The sequence below is a fragment of the Plectropomus leopardus genome, chromosome 12 (genome assembly GCF_008729295.1).
Source record: "Plectropomus leopardus isolate mb chromosome 12, YSFRI_Pleo_2.0, whole genome shotgun sequence".
Taxonomy (NCBI): Eukaryota; Metazoa; Chordata; class Actinopteri; order Perciformes; family Serranidae; genus Plectropomus; species Plectropomus leopardus.
In genome coordinates this window covers 31,921,103-31,941,500 of record NC_056474.1, presented here as the reverse complement: position 1 = coordinate 31,941,500, position 20,398 = coordinate 31,921,103, and the positions used below count along the sequence as shown (strand labels likewise).

The 20,398-nt window shown below is 40.3% G+C and overlaps 2 protein-coding genes across 3 annotated transcripts; both read left to right on the top strand.

The window, feature by feature from the left end:
* Window positions 1-573: 573 nt before the first annotated feature.
* On the top strand, window positions 574-8,722 carry LOC121951858. The gene is made up of 3 exons (XM_042498345.1): window positions 574-733; window positions 7,810-8,552; window positions 8,620-8,722. The coding sequence occupies exons 1-3, from the start codon at window positions 602-604 to the stop codon at window positions 8,720-8,722; spliced, it is 978 nt and encodes a 325-aa protein (XP_042354279.1). The 5' UTR covers window positions 574-601.
* Window positions 8,723-8,805: 83 nt separating this feature from the next.
* LOC121951979 lies at window positions 8,806-20,365 on the top strand. Of its 2 annotated transcripts, XM_042498479.1 has the most exons (6): window positions 8,806-8,895; window positions 12,976-13,190; window positions 14,656-14,865; window positions 16,823-17,385; window positions 18,590-18,681; window positions 19,713-20,365. In XM_042498479.1, the coding sequence occupies exons 1-6, from the start codon at window positions 8,818-8,820 to the stop codon at window positions 19,803-19,805; spliced, it is 1,251 nt and encodes a 416-aa protein (XP_042354413.1). In that variant the 5' UTR covers window positions 8,806-8,817; the 3' UTR covers window positions 19,806-20,365. The 2 variants fall into 2 exon arrangements, with proteins under 2 accessions (XP_042354413.1, XP_042354414.1); XM_042498480.1 differs by lacking the exon at window positions 14,656-14,865.
* The last annotated feature ends 33 nt before the right edge of the window (window positions 20,366-20,398 follow it).

The window sequence follows — 20,398 nt, the reverse complement described above, 5'->3', positions numbered from 1 at the left end:
AACTTTAACTGTAAAATGAAAACCAAAAGTTTCTACTGGAAACATGGCTTAGGTTTAGGTTCTGTACATACCCCCCTTTTGGAAGTGGCTTTTATAGTACATTGGAAATATTCTCAAACCCTATTGGTTCAATTTGTTGTCTCAAATGTGTACCAAAGGCACCCAGTTACTCTGTGACTTTGGTGAACTTTGCATCCCAGCAAGCCTACTTGTTGAGATAGTTACATTTTACAGTGTTGGACCCCGGAGGGCGGGAACGGCCGGATGCAGCATGCGCGTGCAGAAGTATAGAGGGATGACAGATAGAGAGAGGCAGAGCCGGGGATACAGTAGAGAGAGAGAGAGAGAGAGAGAGAGAGAGAGGGAGAGAGAGGGAGGGAGGGAGAGATGTACAATATTCTGCCAATACAGATTTGTCTCTTCTGCTCTAATTCACCGGCAGCATATTAGCCCGGGTCGATATCTCCTTCCTCTCTCTCCCCCTCTCCCTCTCTCCCTCTTCGCTCCTCTCTCCTCTCACTCTCTACGTCTCTCCACTACACATACACACACACACACACACACACACACACGAGCGCCACAGCCGCAGCCGTCAGCTTGCATGCGTCCCTCCTCGCGCCAGCGGGTGGCCGCCTGGCTGCTCGCGCTGCCGTTGGGGAGAGGTGGAGAGGAATGCGCGCGCCGCGGCCGCCTGGAGATGATCTCGTTTTGGCTGCTGTGCTGGAAGCTGTTGGTAGGTAAATAAACGAATCAGCGACACACGTCAACAGCGGCTTTATAAACAACAGCAACACACTTCCCGGGGTTCATGTCCACCTCATCGTGCGGTGGAGATTTGGGGACGTTTTTGGCGGCCACCGCGTAAGCCTATACGCGAGGTGTATGCGCGAAGCTTTGGCTTAGCTTGAGCTACCATCAAAGCCCGGTTTTCTTGGCTTCCGTGTGTGCGATTATCTGTCACGATTTTGGTGCTTTGCCCGATTTTAGGATGCTGGCTTATGTAACACACTTGGCTCAGCACTCCTATGACAGAACAGAATATTGTAGCAGAGCAGAATATCATCAGAATCACTGATGATAAACAAAATGGAACACATATGACTGAATACAACACCACCACAGAATAGAATAGAATAGAATAGAATAGTGAATTGTTGAATGATCACTGATAAAGCAAAATACCTTAACATATTTGTCATCTTCGAATGATTCACATGATGTCTAAAGCTGCTCAGTAATCCTCCCACACACACACACACACGCACACACAGACACACACATACACACAGAGGTGTCTGATTAAGTGGTGCTGGTGATGCTGTGTCCAGCTGTCGGTGGAGGGCAAACTGAGGTTTGAGGCTGGAATTTAATTTACTTTACTGGCAATTTCATTCTGTGCAGAAACTGACTTTCATTTTTAAATCTCAAGCTTAAAGTTGTGGAAGTTGACAAAGGTTAGACAGATCCACCAATGATCCAAAAGGTCACAGGTTCAGTTGCAGTGATCGGAAGCGTGGATTAGAGCCGAGAGAGCTGCAGTGCAACTAATAACTCTCCAATCCTTCCCCATATGTTGTGACCTCATTGAAGGAGCACAAAAGCATCTCTGCATTGTGTTGTCTTAATCCTTTCAATCAGTCAGTCTGGAGCAACATCATTTTTTTTGCTGCTTTCAGATGCTTTTTGACAGCTATTTAAGCCTGTGGACACTGAGAAAATTGGTGCGTTCTTTGGAAGGGAAAGGCAATGAGCCATTTGCTAAAAATGTGTTCACACTGTAAAAAAAAGTAGATTTAGAAAATTAGTTTTAAAAAGCTAGAAAAATGCCAATGAATTAGTAATGATATTTTTAAAATTATGATACAACATTTATAATTTTAAGCACTTTTTTTCCAAATCTTAGTTTCCTTGTTTGTTTTTTTAACTTTTTATTTGTTCCTTTGTTTGTTTCGTTCTGTTTGTTTGTTTATGTTTTTTAAATAACGAATTTTCAGGTAATTCTTTGTACTTTTTACAAATTTTAGGTAATTTTCCTGTTTTTGTATTTTTTTTTAACTTATTTTAGAGAGAGAGAGAGGAAAAGAGAGAAGGGAAAGAAGCCATGTTTGTATATGTATTCTTCTATTCAGTCAAGTACAGAATTACAGACACCCATGTCTGCGCAAAAACATCCTTTTACAATTGTAACTGTGCAGTTTTTTTTTCCATTTTGCACACCTGTCTCAGTCTCTTAATCCATTGCTCCACAGTAGGTGGTTCTTGTATTTTTTTAAAACTTATTTCTTGCTAATGTTTCATTCATCTCTTTTTTGTTGCTCATTGCCTTCTTCCAAATCAAGTCAATCTGCTCAAGCTTCAAAGGATTAACCTAACCATTGATGTGGGAGATCAAAAAAATCTCCTAATAATAGAATTAATTTTGAAAGTACTGACAAAGTATGTCATCCTGGTAATAGGGATACCAGATGGGGGACAAAGAATAAATACGGTATCCTGTTGTTTCAGTACTAGGAAATTTTTGGCAATGCAGGTCATGATTCTACTACTTTATGGCATGTTTCATTTGTCTGGTTGGTAATTTAGACAAACATTGTTTTTTTTTAGATTCAAAACTCAACCAAAAGCTCCACCGGCAACTGGTGCTCTTAGCCAGTCAGCTGTAGAAATGATTTATGCTGATGTTTGAGTGATGAAGACACTGTCAGAGGCTGTGCAGAGTGCTTAACATGACACTTATTCCATTAAAAAGCATATTGAGCCATGCCACATCACACTTAATTGAGGGCTGGAGTTTCAGTGCTCACTGGTATGAACATGTGTCACAGCTACATAGGCCTTACTAACATTTTCATAAATGTGTGACTTTAGTCCTCTGAGGCGTGGCTGAGATCTGCATCCATTTAAGGGCTTGTTTTTGTAAGTGTGTGTCAATATGTTTAGGTTAGAAAGCATGGATGGAAATGTTTTCATACTTCAGTTGTTAAAATTCTACTCATCTAAAGTCTCATCATATTAACATAACTATCATGCAGCTCAGGAGGGGCATGTAAAATGTCATCATATTCAGTATATTTGTTGCTGCGTGATATGTGATTAATTTAATCTTTCTCACATTAACTGAGAGAGAACTGACTTTAGCAGCTTGCCTGCCTCTGCAGCTATACTTAGTGTTACCATAGCAACCCCTCTCATCTGTTACCGGCACATGCCTGTAACGACAGACCATAATAATCTGCCAACCCACTCACAGCCAACGCATCACCACCGTGGTAGCATGAAGGCTTGAATTTAGCCCATCAAACATTTACAGGGCATATACACTTCTATAATCGAGTGTGTGTATGCGTGTGTGTATATTATGTGACTTTGTCGAGTGTGTCTATACTGTATGTGCAAATGTTAGTCAGGGGTGTATGGATGTGAGTTAGGAATACACTAATGAAGGAGATGTTTGGTTTTTAGCCATCGCTATTTCCATTGACTTTTTGACATTATCCAGAAGAACCTCATTTGTTGCTTGCACAAAGCATACATTATATTACAGTAGTATAGTAGTATTATATTAAAATGAGGAAGAGAGAAGCATAAAACGGCAAATTGTGTAAACATTTGCAAAAATACTGTTTATAAAATATTCTATAGAAGCCAATTGCTATCAAAGAAAAAAGATAAAATACCTTTTTAAAAGTGGGATTTATACTCCCGCATTAGATCAACCCTGTACCTACAGTATATGCTCTACAGAGACACTTACTCTATGTTATAGCCTGATGTGCACCTCCCTAGAAATGTAACTATACATCACAGCAACACAGACCTCCTGCTTATTTTTGTAAGACCCCCATGTTAAAATGCCCAACTTTACAGCAGGAATTTCAACATTCATGACAACTGTACAGGGGATGATTTTTTTTTATAACTCACCTGTTTATTATATATATATTATTAAGGCTAAAAAAAAGTGTTACATGAAATGTAAGTAAACCCAAGGAATCAATATTCTTTTGGTTTGTTTTCATTGTTGTTTGTTTGTTTTTCTTCTTGTTTTCCTTTTTGTTAGTATCATTATGTTCTTGTTGATTTTTTACTTTTATCCAATATCCAATGCAATACTATTGCTTTGTTGACTTTGTATTTGGTTTTATGTATGCACTAAATGATGAATAAAGGGTAAAAAATAATAAAAAATAATTAAGGTTTAAAGTTGTTACAATTTGCTGTGGTTACAAAATGGACCCAAGAGCAAGACCTGCAGACAATAATAACTTTAATAATAATTTTATTTATATAGCACCTTTAAAAACAGTTTACAAAGTGTTTTGACAAACAAGGCAAAACAGAAGCAAGGGGGTTTCTTGCAGAAACAGTAATACCAAGCTAAGGCTAGACAAAAGAGAGCAACAATCACAAAACAAAAATAACAACCGCAACCCATCCCAATATGAATAAATGCTGTTCACTGCAGTAAACACAGAAATAATAATATAATTTAAACATGGCCGGGGCAGAATAAATGAAAAAAAACAAACTTAAATAGATGAATAAAATAGGCAAATTAAAATAGAATTAAAGTAGAATTATAAAAGACAAGTTAAAATAGACGACTTAAGACAGACAACATCACATAAAAGCAAGTCTATAAAAATGGGTTTTAAGAAGTGATTTAAAAGAAGTCACTGATTCTGCAAGCCTTATCTCCCTGGGCAAGTCATTCCAAAGCTGAGGGGCCCTGATGGCAAAAGCACGATCACCTTTAGTTTTGAGCTTCGACTTTGGACCGGCCAGAAGGGCCCCACCCGAGGATCTAAGGCTGCGAACTGGCTCGTAAGGGGTTAACATTTCTGATATGTAGCTTGGGGCCAGGACCAAACAAGCTTAAAAAACAATCAGTAAAATCTTAAAATAATTCTTAAACATACAGGAAGCCAATGGAGGGAAGCAAGGAATAGGGTGATGTGATATCGTCTGTTAAATCCTATGAGAAGCCTAGCTGCTGCATTCTGAACTAGTTGGAGGCAGGAGAGTGATTTTTTTAATAATACTGGAGAGGAGGGAGTTACAATAATGGAGTATTGAAAAGATGAATGTATGAATAACTTTATCTAGGTCTAACTGTAAAAGCATTGGTTTAATTCTGGAGATGGATCTTAACTGGAGGAAGCAGGACTGAACAGCTTGTTTGACATGTGGCTGAAAGGTCAGATGTGAGTCAAATATTACTCCGAGGTTTCTGGCGGTGGGCTTCAGATTTGTGGAAAGGAGACCAAGGGCATTCATAATGTAGTTGGAAGGGTTTGGGGCCGAAAACAATATGACTTCAGATTTTGAGTTGTTGAGTGGCAGGTGATTTTTAGCTATCCAACAGTTGATGTCACGAAGGCAGTCTAAGACAGCAGCTAGGCTTCTCAGGTCATCTGGTCTCAGAGGGAGGTATATCTGTATGTCTTCTGTGTGGCAATGAAAAAAATGTTGTGATTCTAGATTATTTTGCCAAGTGGGAGCATGTTTAAATAAAATAAAATGGGACCTAAAATTAAACCTTGTGGCACACCACAGGTAATACAAGTAGCAGAGGAGTGATTACCTATGGTGACCAAATAGGTTTTTGCTAAAAGGTAAGAGTAAAACCAACCCAGTGCAGTATTTTTAATGCCAACCCAAGTTTCTAGGCGATTGATTAAAATAATGATAATAATCTAAAAGAATTAAAATTGCACTCTCCCCTTTGTCTGCAGCTAAAAGAATATCATTTTTAACCTTGAGGAGGGCAGTGTCAGTGCTATGTAGAGCTCTAAAACCAGACTGAAACTTCTCAAATATGTTGTTGTGACACATAAAAGCTAAAAGCTTGGTAGAAACCATTTTTTTCTAAAACTTTTGATAAAAACGGAAGTTTAGAAATTGGCCTAAAATTGCTAAAAACAGACGGGTCGAGGTTGGGTAGAGGTTGGACCACAGCATGTTTAAAAGAAGAAAGGAAAATACCCTCGGCTAGGGAACTATTAATAATCAATAAAATACTGGACCCAACTGTGTTTAAAAACCTCTTTAAGAAACTTAGTGGGAATAATATAGGGCTGCACATGGTTGGTTTCATTTGGGAAATGATTTTTGGATAAAAAGAAATTGGACTAAAATTGCTAAAATTACCAAAAACTTGCCTACTGGCATGTAAAATACCATTTGGGGGATTGATTTGTTGCCTTATATCCATAACCCAGCTATTAAAAACTGTAAAAACTTCTCACACATTTCTGGAGATGCATCGATAAAATGGTCGGGGGAGTGGAAGGTGACTGTTTCAATTACTTAAAATAACAGCATCTTTAACTGCCTTACGATATGTTTTTGTTGAATCTTTCCAAATATCATAGAATACAGTTAAACCTCTCTTTTTCTGTTTTCTCTCCATTTTCATACAGTCTCTCTTTAATTTTGTGTGGATTGATTTAACCATGGTTGGGGTGTAGTATTTTTTTTAATTTATATGGACCAAACTGAATAAAACTGCCTTGTGATCAACACACAGATAACCTTAGTCGTGAAATTGCTGGGGCTTAGACCAATGTATAAAACTAAGTCAAGCGTGTGAGCTTTAGAATGTGTTGGTCCATATATAGCCTGAGTAAGATTAAAAGACTCCAGAATATCAATAAAATCAGAGACAAAAGAGAAGGACAGCCGACATGTATGGTAAAGTCACCTAAAATAAGAATTTGATTGTGCTTTGATAAAAAATGGGAAAATGTAGGATCTTTAGAATTTATGATAAAACCAAGGTGTTCAAAGACGTAAAAGAATTATGTAAAACAGGGGTGCATTTACGGCATGGGAGGAGGCACAGGTGGTGCCACCACAAAAAGTTATGTATATTTAAGGGCAGGGCCACTTGAGAGAGGCCATCTGTGCGGCATCGCTGAAGTCTGCAAATCAGATCCACGCCTCACTATACAGTATATGGTTGAAAACTATTTCCCTCTGTGAAAACCAAGCTTTTATTAACTTATATTTCAGAATAAATTGTGAAAACACTAAAGAGTTCACTTTATCAAATGTTGCTGTTGTTTCCAGCTTAATATCAATAGAGTAAAACTCAACAAGTTGCTATGCTAACTTTTGCAATTTAAAATGTCATAGACTTATGCTAATAATGTTAGCTTGTTGTATTTGTAGAGAGAATGTGTGTATCAAAAGACAAGTGTTTTTTTTTCTGTGAACCTTTTGGGTTATTATTGAGCCAAATTTTATAGTTGTGGTGCACACAACAGTGTAGGCCAACTGTGCAGGCTATGCATAGACCCTACGCACAAGTAGGCTATAAATCAATGTCAACGTTTTTTTGGTCATTCAAAAGTATGAGTCAGTAGTTTATTTACATCAAGAATGTAAGATACAAAGCCAAAATTTTGACAAACAAAGTGAAAATTTGGATTTTTAGTAGTATGAGAGTGGTAAATCAAAATTACAAGATAATTCAAAGCTATAAAAGTATCTTATAATATTGGCTAAAAAAGTCACAACTGAATATTTTTTTATGTAAAGATGTCTTTATACTCAGAATTTTGACTCGGTATCTCGTAGTTTGGCTTGAAAAGTCTAAATTGTTGTGACTTGGTATCTTATAAATCTGTCTCACCATGAGTATTTTTATTTGGTCATTCCTAGAATTTAATCTTAAAAAATAAACATTTTTTGGCAGGAATTTACTTCCATAAAAATGTTCTATGAATACCACAACATGCCCTGAATATATTAGTGTTCAGGCTGGAATCACGTTATCAGGTTGTAATAAAGTGTTTTTGTCCACAGAGAGCAACAGCTGGGCTAAGGAGGACAACACCTGAGCTAACGGACGGTAACCACGACAACAGTAGCTCCGGAAACGATAACCCTGTCAACGACTCTCCCACTCCTGTACAGCCAACAGATCCAGTTACCATGGAGATCAGCTCATCACCACCACTAACAGACCTGGAGAGAGAAAACTTGGTCAGCTGGCGAAGCCAGGAAGTAGGGGAGCTCCATTACCCAGAGGTCCATGGGGTGCAGCAACCTATCGGGGACAAGCAGGAGGAAGAGGAGACTGCAGATAAAGAAAACGGAAAAAGAGATGGAGATGAGTGTGACTATCTTGTTTTTGAGATAGGAGAGAAGAAGGGAGAGGGAAAAGGAGATGAAAGTGAAGGAGGACAAGACACAGAGAGAGGAGGAGAGGAGGGAGAAGATGGAGAAGGAATAGAAATAGATGGAAAAGAGGATGGGAGTGGAGAAACAGAAAGGGAAGATGGAGGAAGAGAAAACACAAAGGAAGAGAATGGATGGCTAGAAGAGACAGTAGGAGAGGTGAAAGATGATAGTCTGTCAGAGCTCCTCTTCATCTCCGACAGCTCAGTGTGTCCTTCATCGTCAGAGCCGCTGACTGTCACCTCCCAGCCTTCAGAGCAGCCCGCAGCAGGTGTGCTGCACGACACCTGGGGTCACGACCTCAGCAACAGAGACGATCTGAGCGACACTCACCTCAGCGACTGTCTCCAGGCCGAGCTGGCCATCGTGTACTCGGACAGCGATGCAGGGGAGGACCAATGGGCGGCCTTCGCACCCTGTGATGTCACTAACCAGGAAGAAGCAGGTGGAGAGATTCATGACAGCATCTGTGATGGAGAGAATGAGGAAAGAGGAGGAGAAGATCAGGAGAAAGGGGAACAAGAGAAGGAGGAAGTAGAGACTGAAACAGAGGAGCAGGGGGAGCAGGGGGAGCAGGAGGAGCAGGGGGAGCAGGAGGAGAGAAGGGGAGGCGGCTGTGATGATGAGGAGGAAATGAGGTCGAGGAGAGATCTTTTCCTGCGGTCTCCTTCTGTCAGCTCCACAGCCAGCTCCACAGACCCGGACAGGAAGGTAAGACTGTCCCTCTTGTTACATAACACTCAGACTTTGCTTTCAAGAAGTGCATTTCCAGTTGAAGATAAGCTGTAATACCATTTAGCTTTTATGTCCAGTCCAGTAGCCACATTCATATACAACAATTCTGCAGTGCACAGTTGACCTATTGGCCCTCGAACGCCACAAGCCAATCACATTTCGTGCAGCTACACAATGCAGTCGGACATCCTGCTCGTAGACCTCCATAGAAAAGCATCAGAAATAAAAAAAAATGTCTTTAATTGACAGGACAGTGAGAGTGTGAAAGGAGGAGAGAGAGAGGGGGAGACATGCAGCAAAGGGCAAAGGCCGGATTCAAACCTGTGGCCGCTGCAGTGAGGACACAGCCTCTGTACATGGGGCGCCGCTCTATCCACTGAGCCATCAGGCGCCCCATAAATGTCTGCACTTTTTAACTAAAACAAACTGTCAAACAATGTGCATGGGATAAATGATATAAGGTATCCTGAGAGGCCAAAGAATGGAGTGTATTTATCCCGTTTCCTAAACTTCACAACAACAGAGCAAAGTCTCTCCTTCAGATTAACATTTGAGGCAGACCACACAGTCAGCTCAACATAAGGAGGATTGACAGTTGTTTGTCCAAGTGAGCTAAGTGGGCGGGGGTTAGCCATGGGTCAGTCCGGGAAGTGACCTTTATGTAGCCAGGTGGAACATAAAGGTATGAAGATTGGGAGGTGAATGCCCCAATCCAGTCCCTTATCATTCTGAACTCAAAAACATACCACTGCTTTGAAAGAGCTTTTAGCATAAGATCATGACACCAAATGCCACCTTTCACATGCGAATGAAACACCACTGAACAGCATCAGCTGAGAATACTGATGTCATTGTAAGCAGGCATGCGCCCAGATGGCACCTCCTGCATCCACATGACATATGCAAAGGCGACATCAGTTGAGATTCCAGGCAGTACCTGTTGTGTCCACCTGAAACACTGCAGGACGGCGTCAAGTTGAAACACTGCTGGTAATGACATAATTTAAAGAGAATGCTAGAAGGCAGATTTATTTATGAGAATTCCATCCGGTTGCTTGGGCATGTGTGGTTGGCATCATACAGTTCCTGCTTTGCATTTATAAGGAGCACGAGGGTGCCTATGGGGGGGTGGGCGGGAGTTGTAGTGGATGGGTCCAGCAAATCCCAGACTTTCAGGCAGGAGTCCAGTGTTCTCTTCCTGTGTGAATGTTTCTTTTTTCCTTACCATCAAATCAAATCAAACTTTATTTATAGAGCACTTATCATACATTTAATGTAGCACCAAGTGCTTCACAAGCTGAAAACATAAAACAACATCTAAACATATAAACCAAACCCGCCTTCCCAGGCCCACCCACTCCCCAGAACACATACAGAAAGACGACATTAAAAAGGCACAGAACAGAATGGCTTTGGATAAGAAACATGGCTGAGCACAGACGACTAAAATGAGGAAGCACCATCATGGAAGGCTGTTTGGACCAGGAGCTGATCAAAGCTCACAGAGACATTGCCACAGAAATCACCCCTCCCAGAAGCTGTGGACAGGACCCCCCCATCCAACCGAGACCGGGTGACCCCCATGACGATGCCCTCACACAGCCAATCACAGCTCCCAGTACAAAGGGCTCTCCAAAACAGAATGAATAAACAATAAAGTAGTTAAGACTAAAAGGTTAAGAAGTTGAGAATTTATAATAATATAAATAAATAAATATAAAATATAAATTAATTAATAAATTGGTAGATTATTAGAATAAATAAGTAAATAAATAAATAAAAATAAATAAGAAAGATTAGCTTAAAGCTAGACTAAAAAGGCTAGCTTCAGTTGTGTCCTGGTTAAGCTGCATGAAATTCTCTGCCATCCAGGACCTGATGTCTAAAATGCAGTTAAAAAGGGCATCAAGTGGTCCTGGGTCATCAGGAGATATATAGCTGTATATCACCAGCATAACCGTGAAAGTTGATGCTGTGCCTCCTGATGACGTTCCCAAGTGGGAGCATGTAGAGATTAAAAAGTGTGGGACCCAAAATTGAGCCTTGGGGCACACTACAGTTTATTTTATAGTTCTTCGAGGAGCAGGTATCCATACTTACCAAAAATTCTCTTTCTGTGAGATAGGAGGAAAACCAGTTAAAAACAGTACCAGAGAGGCCGACCAGACTGTGGAATCTGTTTAAAAGAATTTGGTGATCTACTGTATCAGAAGCAGCACTTAGATCCAGTAGCACCAGGACAGAAGGGTTTTCTTCATGTCCATGTTACACCTGAGATCATTTACGATCTTTAACAGGGCCGTCTCTGTACTGTGGCTCATCCTAAAACCAGATAGATATTTTTCTAAAATACTGTATTTATTTAAAAAATCATTTAGCTGAGTAAAAACAAGTTTTTCTGAAATTTTGCTTAAAACGGTAAGTTGGATACTGGTCTGTTGTTATCAAGAATGCTTGCATCTAAGTTGCTCTTCTTCAGAAGGAGCTTGACCACTGCAGTCACTACCACTACCATGTGCCTTCTTCCTCTAATCCTAACCATCCGCACCAGCATGTGCATTTGTTGACATCCCAGTTTGGTCACACTAAACCAAGGGCCAACCAGCACGTCTGCTCTGTGTCTGCGTTAGAGGAAATACCCCTCCATACCAGCAGACAGCGGTTCTTTGTAATTGTCATTCAAAATGGGAAATGGGAAGACTGTCTAGATGCCAGTTAGTAAGCTAGCACACTGAGAACACAATTCAATGCTGAAAGAGCAAAGCAGATTTACCAACAACAACAAAAAAACACCAGCTGATTGATCCCCAGCTCCTCATGTCTGCATGTCCAAGTATCATTGAGCAAGACTGCCTTGCCCTCAGTGTGTGTGTGTGTGTGTGTAAATTATTTACTGACTAGTTGGTGGCACCTTGTATAGTAGCCTGGTGGTTACCAGTGTATGAATGTGTGTGTGTGTGTGTGTGTGTGTGTGTGTGTGTGTGTGTGTGTGTGTGTAGTGACATGTAATGTTAAAGTGCCCTGAGTGCTGAAAAGAGTAGAAAGGTGCTGTACAAGTGCAGGTCAATTTACTATCCATTTTGCTGACTGCTGTGCACTGAATCAGTGTTTACCCTGCTGTTTAACCAGAGTAATGCAACCCAATGCCACCAAATATCATTCATAACTCTTCTATGAAAACTGAACAAGTCTAAATCTACCATTGTAAATTAATCATTGCGAAATTCAGTAGTAATGGACCACATAATGTTACCACAGACAGAGCCATAAGAATACATAAACCCTCCATTACTTAACTTATATATTTTTATATTCTCTTGTGGGGAGCTGTGCGATATAAGGGAAAAATATTGTCTCACGATAAAAAAATTCTATTGTTTCATTTTATGCTATATCATTTAATTAATTTACATCGTCTGATAACACTGTTGTCAAGGGGGCATCTACATAATGTACACACCAAAACAATGGAGGAGCTATAAAATGATCCTGAATGTGGGAATTCAGTTGGGTCCTTCAAAATAAAAGCACCATGCTTTCATCAATTTTATTATAATAGAACTTTATTTAGCTTTTCTATAACAGTTCTTTGTTTAACTTTATACTTTACTTTACTAACATTTTAACAGTATTTTTTTCATCTTTATTTCAACAGAAGTTTATGTTACTTTATAATATGGCAGTAACTACTTTGTTTGTAAATGCAGTTTATTTAATCATTTTGTATTTTAGTAGTTTGCAGTAGTTTAAAGGAGATACCATCAATATCAAGATATATATATATATATATATATATATATATATATATATATATATATATATTGTGTATTGTGATACAGCCTAAAACTATTGTGATATTATTTTAAAGCCATATCACCTAACCCTGTTCTCTCATCTGAAAGTCTAAATCTTCTAATCCTTCTGAGAAAACAATGAGTCTCTCTTTTAATGTATGTATATTAAAATGCTTTTCTATGGAGGATCCCTTCAAATATCAGTTTTGAGAGTGAGTAAGTAAGTAAGTCATGTAATCCTGAACCTTATCTGTCCCGTCAGCTTCCTGCAGATTTCTGCTTCCAACAAGGGACTCCCAGTGAAAACGTCTCCACTGAGCATGTGGACTTTCTGTTGGCCCGCCAGCAGTGGAGGAAGATGGAGGAGGAGGTCAAAGGTCAGCCAATCCCCAAACCAGGGCTCAGAGCTCAGGGGAGCTTCCAGGGCACCCACTCTTCACTGTATCCCCCCACTCGCAGCCCCCGACTCAAGCACAGGTAGGAAACACTGCTGGTTCTGTCTGTTCTATTTGAGAGCATGCTGTCGAGCTCTAACAATAAGCTGATAAAGCAATTAGTTAAATTACAGAAGAATATTTGGTAACTGTTTTAACAATTGCTTAATCATTAAAATCATTTTTGGGCAAAACTAGGTAATAGTCTCTGGTTCCAGCTTCTCAAAAGTGAGGATTTGCTGCCAGTCTTGACTTTATTTGATACTTAACTGAATATCTTTGAGTATGTTTATTGGGAAATTGTAATATTCACTTGTTCACTGTTTTCTGAGATTTTTGTATACCAATCAGCAGATTAATGGATAATGAAAATAAGTTTTATTTGCAGCTCTAAATAGCTGACATTTTACCCCTTTTTCCTTAAAAAATTGCATATTAAAAAAGTGCTTTAAGGGTGATAGAACCATTTTTTTTTCCAGATACCTCGTGGTGTTGCCATAGCTGCTTCTGTATCTTGTTGTGTATCAACAGAATAACCTGCATGAATATGATTGGACATTTCAGTCAGCTGGTAGCCAGACAGCTAATAATTAGCCAATGATCATGAAGCCTGGTGCTGTTTGGCCATCCAGCGGCGTAATATAACAACATCATCAGCTCCTGACCGGCTGCATTCTCACCGTCCAGCTGTGTTTGAGGTGGATGCAGAGGGTGGCTTTGGGCGTCACGCTCTTATGCTAAGAGCAATGACAGAGTGGACAGATTTGACAAATTCGGAATGAGAATGGGCTTGCGTACCCTATGCTTTAGCCTGACATGCATCCAGAAATGAAACTAAACTAAACCACAACACAGACCACAACAACTGTGATTGGTCTTTTTAGTATCATACCGTTCCAACTCTGGTAAAGACAAATCCAAAGTTAATGGTAAATACAATATTTGGTTAGATATGTAAGAAGTCATACTTAAGTTTAACACCATTATGTTGGTCAAAAAAGTGTCCAAATGGTGGCACAGTTACTCCAGCTCCAGCATGATCTGCTCAGTTTCAGTGGCCATAGCTTGGAGTAAACAAAGAAATTCAACACAGTGGAATAGAAACCCAATTGCCAACCAGGGTTTTGGAGATAAAATTGCAGAACAATACAGACACACCTAGACACAAGTACAATAGCTTACAATGGTGTAGGCCGTTTGTGTATATTACAGCAAAGACTCTGCACAGAGGGAGGAGCAGGTGGCAACTTGTTGTATTGTATGGGAGCCTGAGCCCCAGTGTTTGAATGTAACATGAAGTGTAAAAGCAGAAGACTTAAAAGGCACTATCCAAATGCAAGTCCAAGTCCATTTACTGTACATGTTGACCAGAAGAAAAAACTAAACAAAAACATTTCCTAATTTTTCTTAAAACTTGAGAATCGAATGGAAACACAGCTCTATTTTCCTGTTGGCTTTTAGTTTTAGTTCATCTTAGCTTAGGCCAGTGTTCTCCTGTCCTCTCAAAGGGAGATACACCCACCAGTGCCCAGGGAGCCTGCCCTGTCCTCCACCATGTCCCCTAGTTCAGAGGACTCCGGCCTGGATGACTTGTCATACCGCAGCCCACCGGAGGAGCCAGAGAGTGCGGTGGAGAGAGAGATCCGACTGACTCTGGAGAGAGAAGAACGGCACCGCAGGGAGAGAGGGGTGATTACACAGGGCCTCGCTATACCCAGGTAGCCAAAAATAAACTGGACGAAAGGGTGGGGTTTTTCTTTAGTGGCCAGATTTTCAACTATGTTCACTAACTAGTCAGCAACAAGGCAAATAATGTATTTTGGGTTCGTCAAGGCTTTTTTTTTTTGTCTGGAAACAGCTGCCTGTTGTATTCATTAAGCAGTTTGAGAGGGAGAATGTCAGCTTGAAAACCAAGACACAGAGCCAAAAGAGGCTAAACTGCCCCACAGAGTTGAGAACTGCTGAGTGACTTTGAGCAAAACCAAACCAAGTTGTGACTGTTAATGTAAAAATATTGTCAAGTCAATTGTATTTTAAGTATAGTGTCAGTTCACAACAGAAGTCATCTCAAGGCACGTTTCATATAGATCAGGTCAAACTACATTCTTTCATTTATAGAGACCTAACATTTCCCATGAATAAGCACAATGACACTGGCAAGGAAAGCTCCACTGAACAGGAAGAAACCTTGAGCAGGACCAGGCTCTTGGTGGGCGGCCATCTGCCTTGAGCTAAGATAGAGAGAGAGAGAGAGAGAGAGAGAGAGAGAGAGAGAGAGAGAGATGCACCATAGATACAATAATACAAATACAAACTTGCAACAACAATAATAAAAATATGATGATTATAATTGTAGCAGGACCATGACGCAGGCACAGCCACAATCCAGGTGCAGTGTAGTCCAATAGCAGCCTCATAAGGGACAGTTCAGGGCTCACTGGAGTCAGCCCTAAACATTAGCTTTATTAAAGAGCCTGGTCTTATGCTTTCTGTTAAATGTGGAAAGGGTGTCTAACTTCTGAACTCAAACTCGGAGCTGGTTCCACAGAAGAGGAGCCTGATAGCTGAAGGTTCTGGCCCCTAGTCTACTTTCTGAGCCTCTAGGAACTCCAAATAACCCTGCATTCTGTAGTGCAGTGTTCTGCTGGAGTAGTGGGGTACTAGGAGCCTTTTTAGGATATGTTGGGGGCTGACTATTTAGGGCATTTTAAGTGAGGAGAAGGATTTTTTTTTCTTGCCATGTTGCAAAGATAAAAAAGGTGGTCCTTTAGGTTAATATAATGGTGTTAAACGGGCTGGAACCAAATATTCAGCTATTTGAATGTTTGTGAACTAGGTGAGTATTTGGGGGAGGGTTGCAGAGGGTGAATGTCGTTTGTGTGAGTACTGCAGCACAGTGCAGGTAAATTATAATGAGAAGCACTTATCATTTCAGATGCACAACCAAATTTAACATACTAAAACATGTTACAACCGCTATCAAGCAGTTGGAAGCAAACCACGCTCTCCCTCACCTGACAGTGAAGCTCCAGGACGCAAGGTGTTTCCCTCACTCCTGACACTGTCAGCTGTGGGCACACAATGTCTCTCACTGCTCTTGTATATGCCACTTGTATATCTTTAGATGATGTTACTTGGGCCAAATAGCCCACAATAACTTCCATTTTGTAGGATATTCAGGTTAAGCTCTGATGTCATACTAAGTTTAGCTAACTGCCTCATTTCATGTGGTGTGATAGATAGATATTACTGGTGTCATCTGCTTTGTGATGGAAGTTTATGGAGTGTTTCTCAATAATATTTGCCAAGGTAAGCATATTCAAAGTGAGTAGAATTGGTCTAAGCACAGAACCTTGGGGTACTCCATGACTAACTTTAGTGTGCATGGAGGATTTATTGTTAGCATATACAAACAGTGCCATCTCTGTGATATGATGCACTCTAAATCCAGATTAACAGTCCTCAAATAAAGTATTGTGTATGTAGAAACTATTAGAGCAGCTTAAAATATATGGGATATTGCATTAAAAATCCATCAGTAAAACTGCTCAGTATTAGAATTGAAGTATAGTAATAGTAATATTCCACTGTGTTTCCTTCTACTGGGAACCAGATAAATTGATCCAAAATGAAACTTTGAAACTGATTATTGTTTCTGTATTGTTCTGTGTTCAGACCCTCCACCCTGCAGACAGGACGATCTCCTCCTAGACCTCCAGCCTGCCGCACCCCTACCTTGTCCATCTCCCCGTCCCCTTCCTGCTCCTCATCAATTCCCCGATCGGTCTACCATGAAATGACAGCCAATAATGTCATCATTTTGGAGCCCGACTGCTCCAGCTCCGCATCCAGGAACCGCTTACTTTCCTCTGCAATCGGGGGACTCTCTGATTGGCCGGCTAGCCAGGATGCAATGCCTTCTGCCAACGTCATTGTTGTAGAAACCTCCAATCTCATCATTCGCAGCGCTTCTGAGTTCTGCCTAAGCTCCGCCCCTGTGTCCATGGAACCACAGGAGAGCACTTTCACATCCAATCCGTTCTTCAAGTTACGCTCCCTCAGCAGCCAGTCTCTGGTGGAGCAGGAAATCCGCATGGTGAGACAGAGGGAGGAAGAGTGGAGGAGGCAGAGGGAGGAGATGTGGAGGAGGAGGAGGGAGGAAGAGTGGAGGAGAGGGAGAGAGAGGTACGATACTGTGCTGGTATCTCCAGGCCTCACCGATAACATCAGCTTCAGTGGTACGTAGAATTGTGGCAACTTATCTAAGTAACCAGAACATTTGTGGGGACATAAACAAGTAAAGAACCTAGAAACATTTCTGTTATGTTGTGGTTGAGCTGATTCACTTTCAAAACTTGGCTAAAGAGATCATAGAGGTGTCAGTTAACTAGGCAACATCTGAACTGAACCAACTGAACCGCCTCTACTTGTCCATTTTTAGGTCATTTTTTTTGGCCTAACTTCAATTCACTGAGTATGTTTCCATGGTTTTAGAAAAAGTCAAATTATTGTGTTAGTCCGAACTAAACTAAAATTTAAAAAACCATGTTAAGATGTTAGTCTGGCTAAATCATACTATGCTGAAAATATTGAAGTTGAACAAACACACCTAGATAATGCAATTGGGGTTGATTTACTCTTTCATGTGTACGCCTCAACCAGACCTGACCTGGCCTCGGCATTATTTGTATGCTTTCAAGGTCCCCGCATTCAGCTTTGACCTGGAAATCGAACAGCATATATTTATAGAAGAAAGCCAGGAAAAACAAAAAGTGAAGAAGAAGGAAGGAAACCAAACCAAGACAAAGATACCAAGCAAAGCGTGGAGTGCATATTAAATGTACAGTGCCAAAAAGTAATGCATGCTAATTTGCTTGGTATGTGACATAATAGGTCATCCAGAAGAAGGTCCAATAGCATCTAGCGAAAAGGGGACATATCTCCACCTACTTGTCACATTCACCCATTCACACACATTCACCATACATGGTGCCACCTGCTACTTAGTAACTATTCATTTACACTCACACTCCGATGGCACAGAACTGGGAGCAATCTGAGGGTCAATAACGTGCCCAACGATACTTTGTCATGTTGACTGAAGGAGCCGAGGATCAAACCGCTGACCTTCCAATAAGAGGACAACCCACTCTTCCCCTGAGCCACAGCTGCCACACTTAACTGTGCATGGAAACATACTGAGTGAATGTATAGTCGGGGAATCAAAACAGTGTCTATAATAATTCGAGGGTTTGCAGATGATGGTGTATTTTCACCATTCTTATCCATTACTGACCATAACTGAACAGGACACTAGTCACTACTGGATACAGAGTGTGTATCCAGTAGTGATCCATTCTTAAAAATCTTGTTTCCTTATTAAATGGTAATGCTCACCGCTGTGATTTAATTCTCTTTTTGTTTCATTTGTTTTATTCCTAGTGCCAGAGGTTCCAGACAGATGTGTCTCCTCCCCTTCATCCCCCTCCAGGACCCGCAAAATGGAACGCTCCAGTATGTCTTGTGACCACAAGGTTGGTTCACACACACACACACACACACACACACACACACACACACACACACACACACACACACACACACACAAGCTCTGTCTACAGTATCTGTATCTACCTGGGGACAGAGTTACTTGCTGGAGTCTCTGTAGCAAACTAATAAGAAATCTGAAAATCTATGTACTGTATATCTTTATCTAGTTATGTTACTAGTCAAATTGTAGTTTATTCTAGTTTTAAAATTACTTGGTTATCTTCAGTATGGTAGCTCTGACATCCCAGAGCAACAAGACTTGATCTATCCAACAGTCAAGATTTACTGGACAAGACAGAAAATTAGCAAATTACATACATTACCTTGACTAAGGTGGCTTAGCAGTTGGCTATGTACACATCCAGCAGACACTAGCAACATTATTTCAATTTTGGAGTTGTGTCTCTGTTAAGCTGATGAATATCGCTCAAGAATTCACTCTACTTTTTGCTCTGTTTTGGTCTCCACTAATTCCTGAGGGTAACATCTACCTTTTAAATATAATTTTAATCCCCTACAGTAATATTCATACAAAAATTTCACGTCCTGCTTAATAAAAACATGCAATATAATGATTTTTGCAATGTATACTGTTAGACAGCAGCTGACTGTATTTCACTGTGTTGGATTGTTTCATTGATCAAGTGCATATCATGAAAATTTTCAGATTTGTTCTTTTGTACTTTCCATGTTGGGTAATTGATTTCTTCCTTTACTCATCCATTCATTTATCTTTATTAATTGTGAACTTCCTGATTTGTTAATCAGTTGGATTGATTATTTTTTTAATCCAGTAGTTCACAATTTCTCAGTTGTATTCATTGTTTGGCTCATTTTTTCATCTACTCACCATTTTTACATTTATCCATCTAATAAGTCCTCCAACCATCCCATCTTCTCTTTCTCTTTTTGCCCATCCATCAATCATCCATCCATCTGATAATCCTTCCAACCGTATTCATCTGTCCACCCATCTTGGCTCCAGTGGTTCAGCTGAATCTCCCCCTCCCTCCAGTTTCCCCCTTGCCTCTCTTCGGTGCCAAGACGACAGAACGCCATGGCGCAGCGATGGGAGGCCTCCCTGTTAGCCAATCAGAAGAAGGAATGAGCAAAGACAGTGGTCAGCTGTCGGCCATTTGAAAATGAAATCTTATGCCTCCGATCCTTCATCCTTCTGTAAGAAAAATCACACAGCCCTCTCTGTCAGCAGCTGATGTTTGATGTCTGTCAAAGCTATGAGTTTGAAGCAATGCATTACAAATGTGTTGTCTGAAGGATGCCCCATGAAAGGAGGACTGCGTCGTTCACTGAGTTTGGTTTCAAAGATTAACGTAAATTACCTAGTTTGGGTTTCTAGAAAAGTTCGGCAAAGTTGAGAAGTCCTGCTTTCAGAGTCAAACTGGTTTTTTTGCAGGATGTCTGAAACAAAAGGACTGTAAGTCACAACGGAACTGCCAGCCATGTCACACTTAACACTTTTTTTCTTATATATAATAACTTTTGTGGACGTTGAAGGCACAGGAGGCTTGTAACTATAATAAATTAGTATAAAATTCAATCATAATACAGTAATACCACCATTTTTGACATATGACCCAGATTTTATGTAAACCTTTGAAGCACATGTCAAAATCTGTAAAAAGACACTATTTGTTTTAACTGAAAAAAATCCAGGCTGCCTTAAAATTTAAGTTGACTGAA

What these genes read in the sequence shown, in the direction of transcription:
- LOC121951979 (XM_042498479.1), top strand. Translation starts at nt 8,818, where the DNA reads ATGAGGTCGAGGAGAGATCTTTTCCTGCGGTCTCCTTCTGTCAGCTCC. An exon ending in CAGGGCCTCGCTATACCCAG is followed by an intron (nt 14,866 to 16,822) that starts GTAGCCAAAAAT and finishes TTCTGTGTTCAG; the next exon opens with ACCCTCCACCCTGCAGACAG. An exon ending in CGATAACATCAGCTTCAGTG is followed by an intron (nt 17,386 to 18,589) that starts GTACGTAGAATT and finishes TTTTATTCCTAG; the next exon opens with TGCCAGAGGTTCCAGACAGA.
- LOC121951858 (XM_042498345.1), top strand. Translation starts at nt 602, where the DNA reads ATGCGTCCCTCCTCGCGCCAGCGGGTGGCCGCCTGGCTGCTCGCGCTG. An exon ending in TGCTGTGCTGGAAGCTGTTG is followed by an intron (nt 734 to 7,809) that starts GTAGGTAAATAA and finishes TTTTGTCCACAG; the next exon opens with AGAGCAACAGCTGGGCTAAG. An exon ending in CAGGCCGAGCTGGCCATCGT is followed by an intron (nt 8,553 to 8,619) that starts GTACTCGGACAG and finishes GTCACTAACCAG; the next exon opens with GAAGAAGCAGGTGGAGAGAT.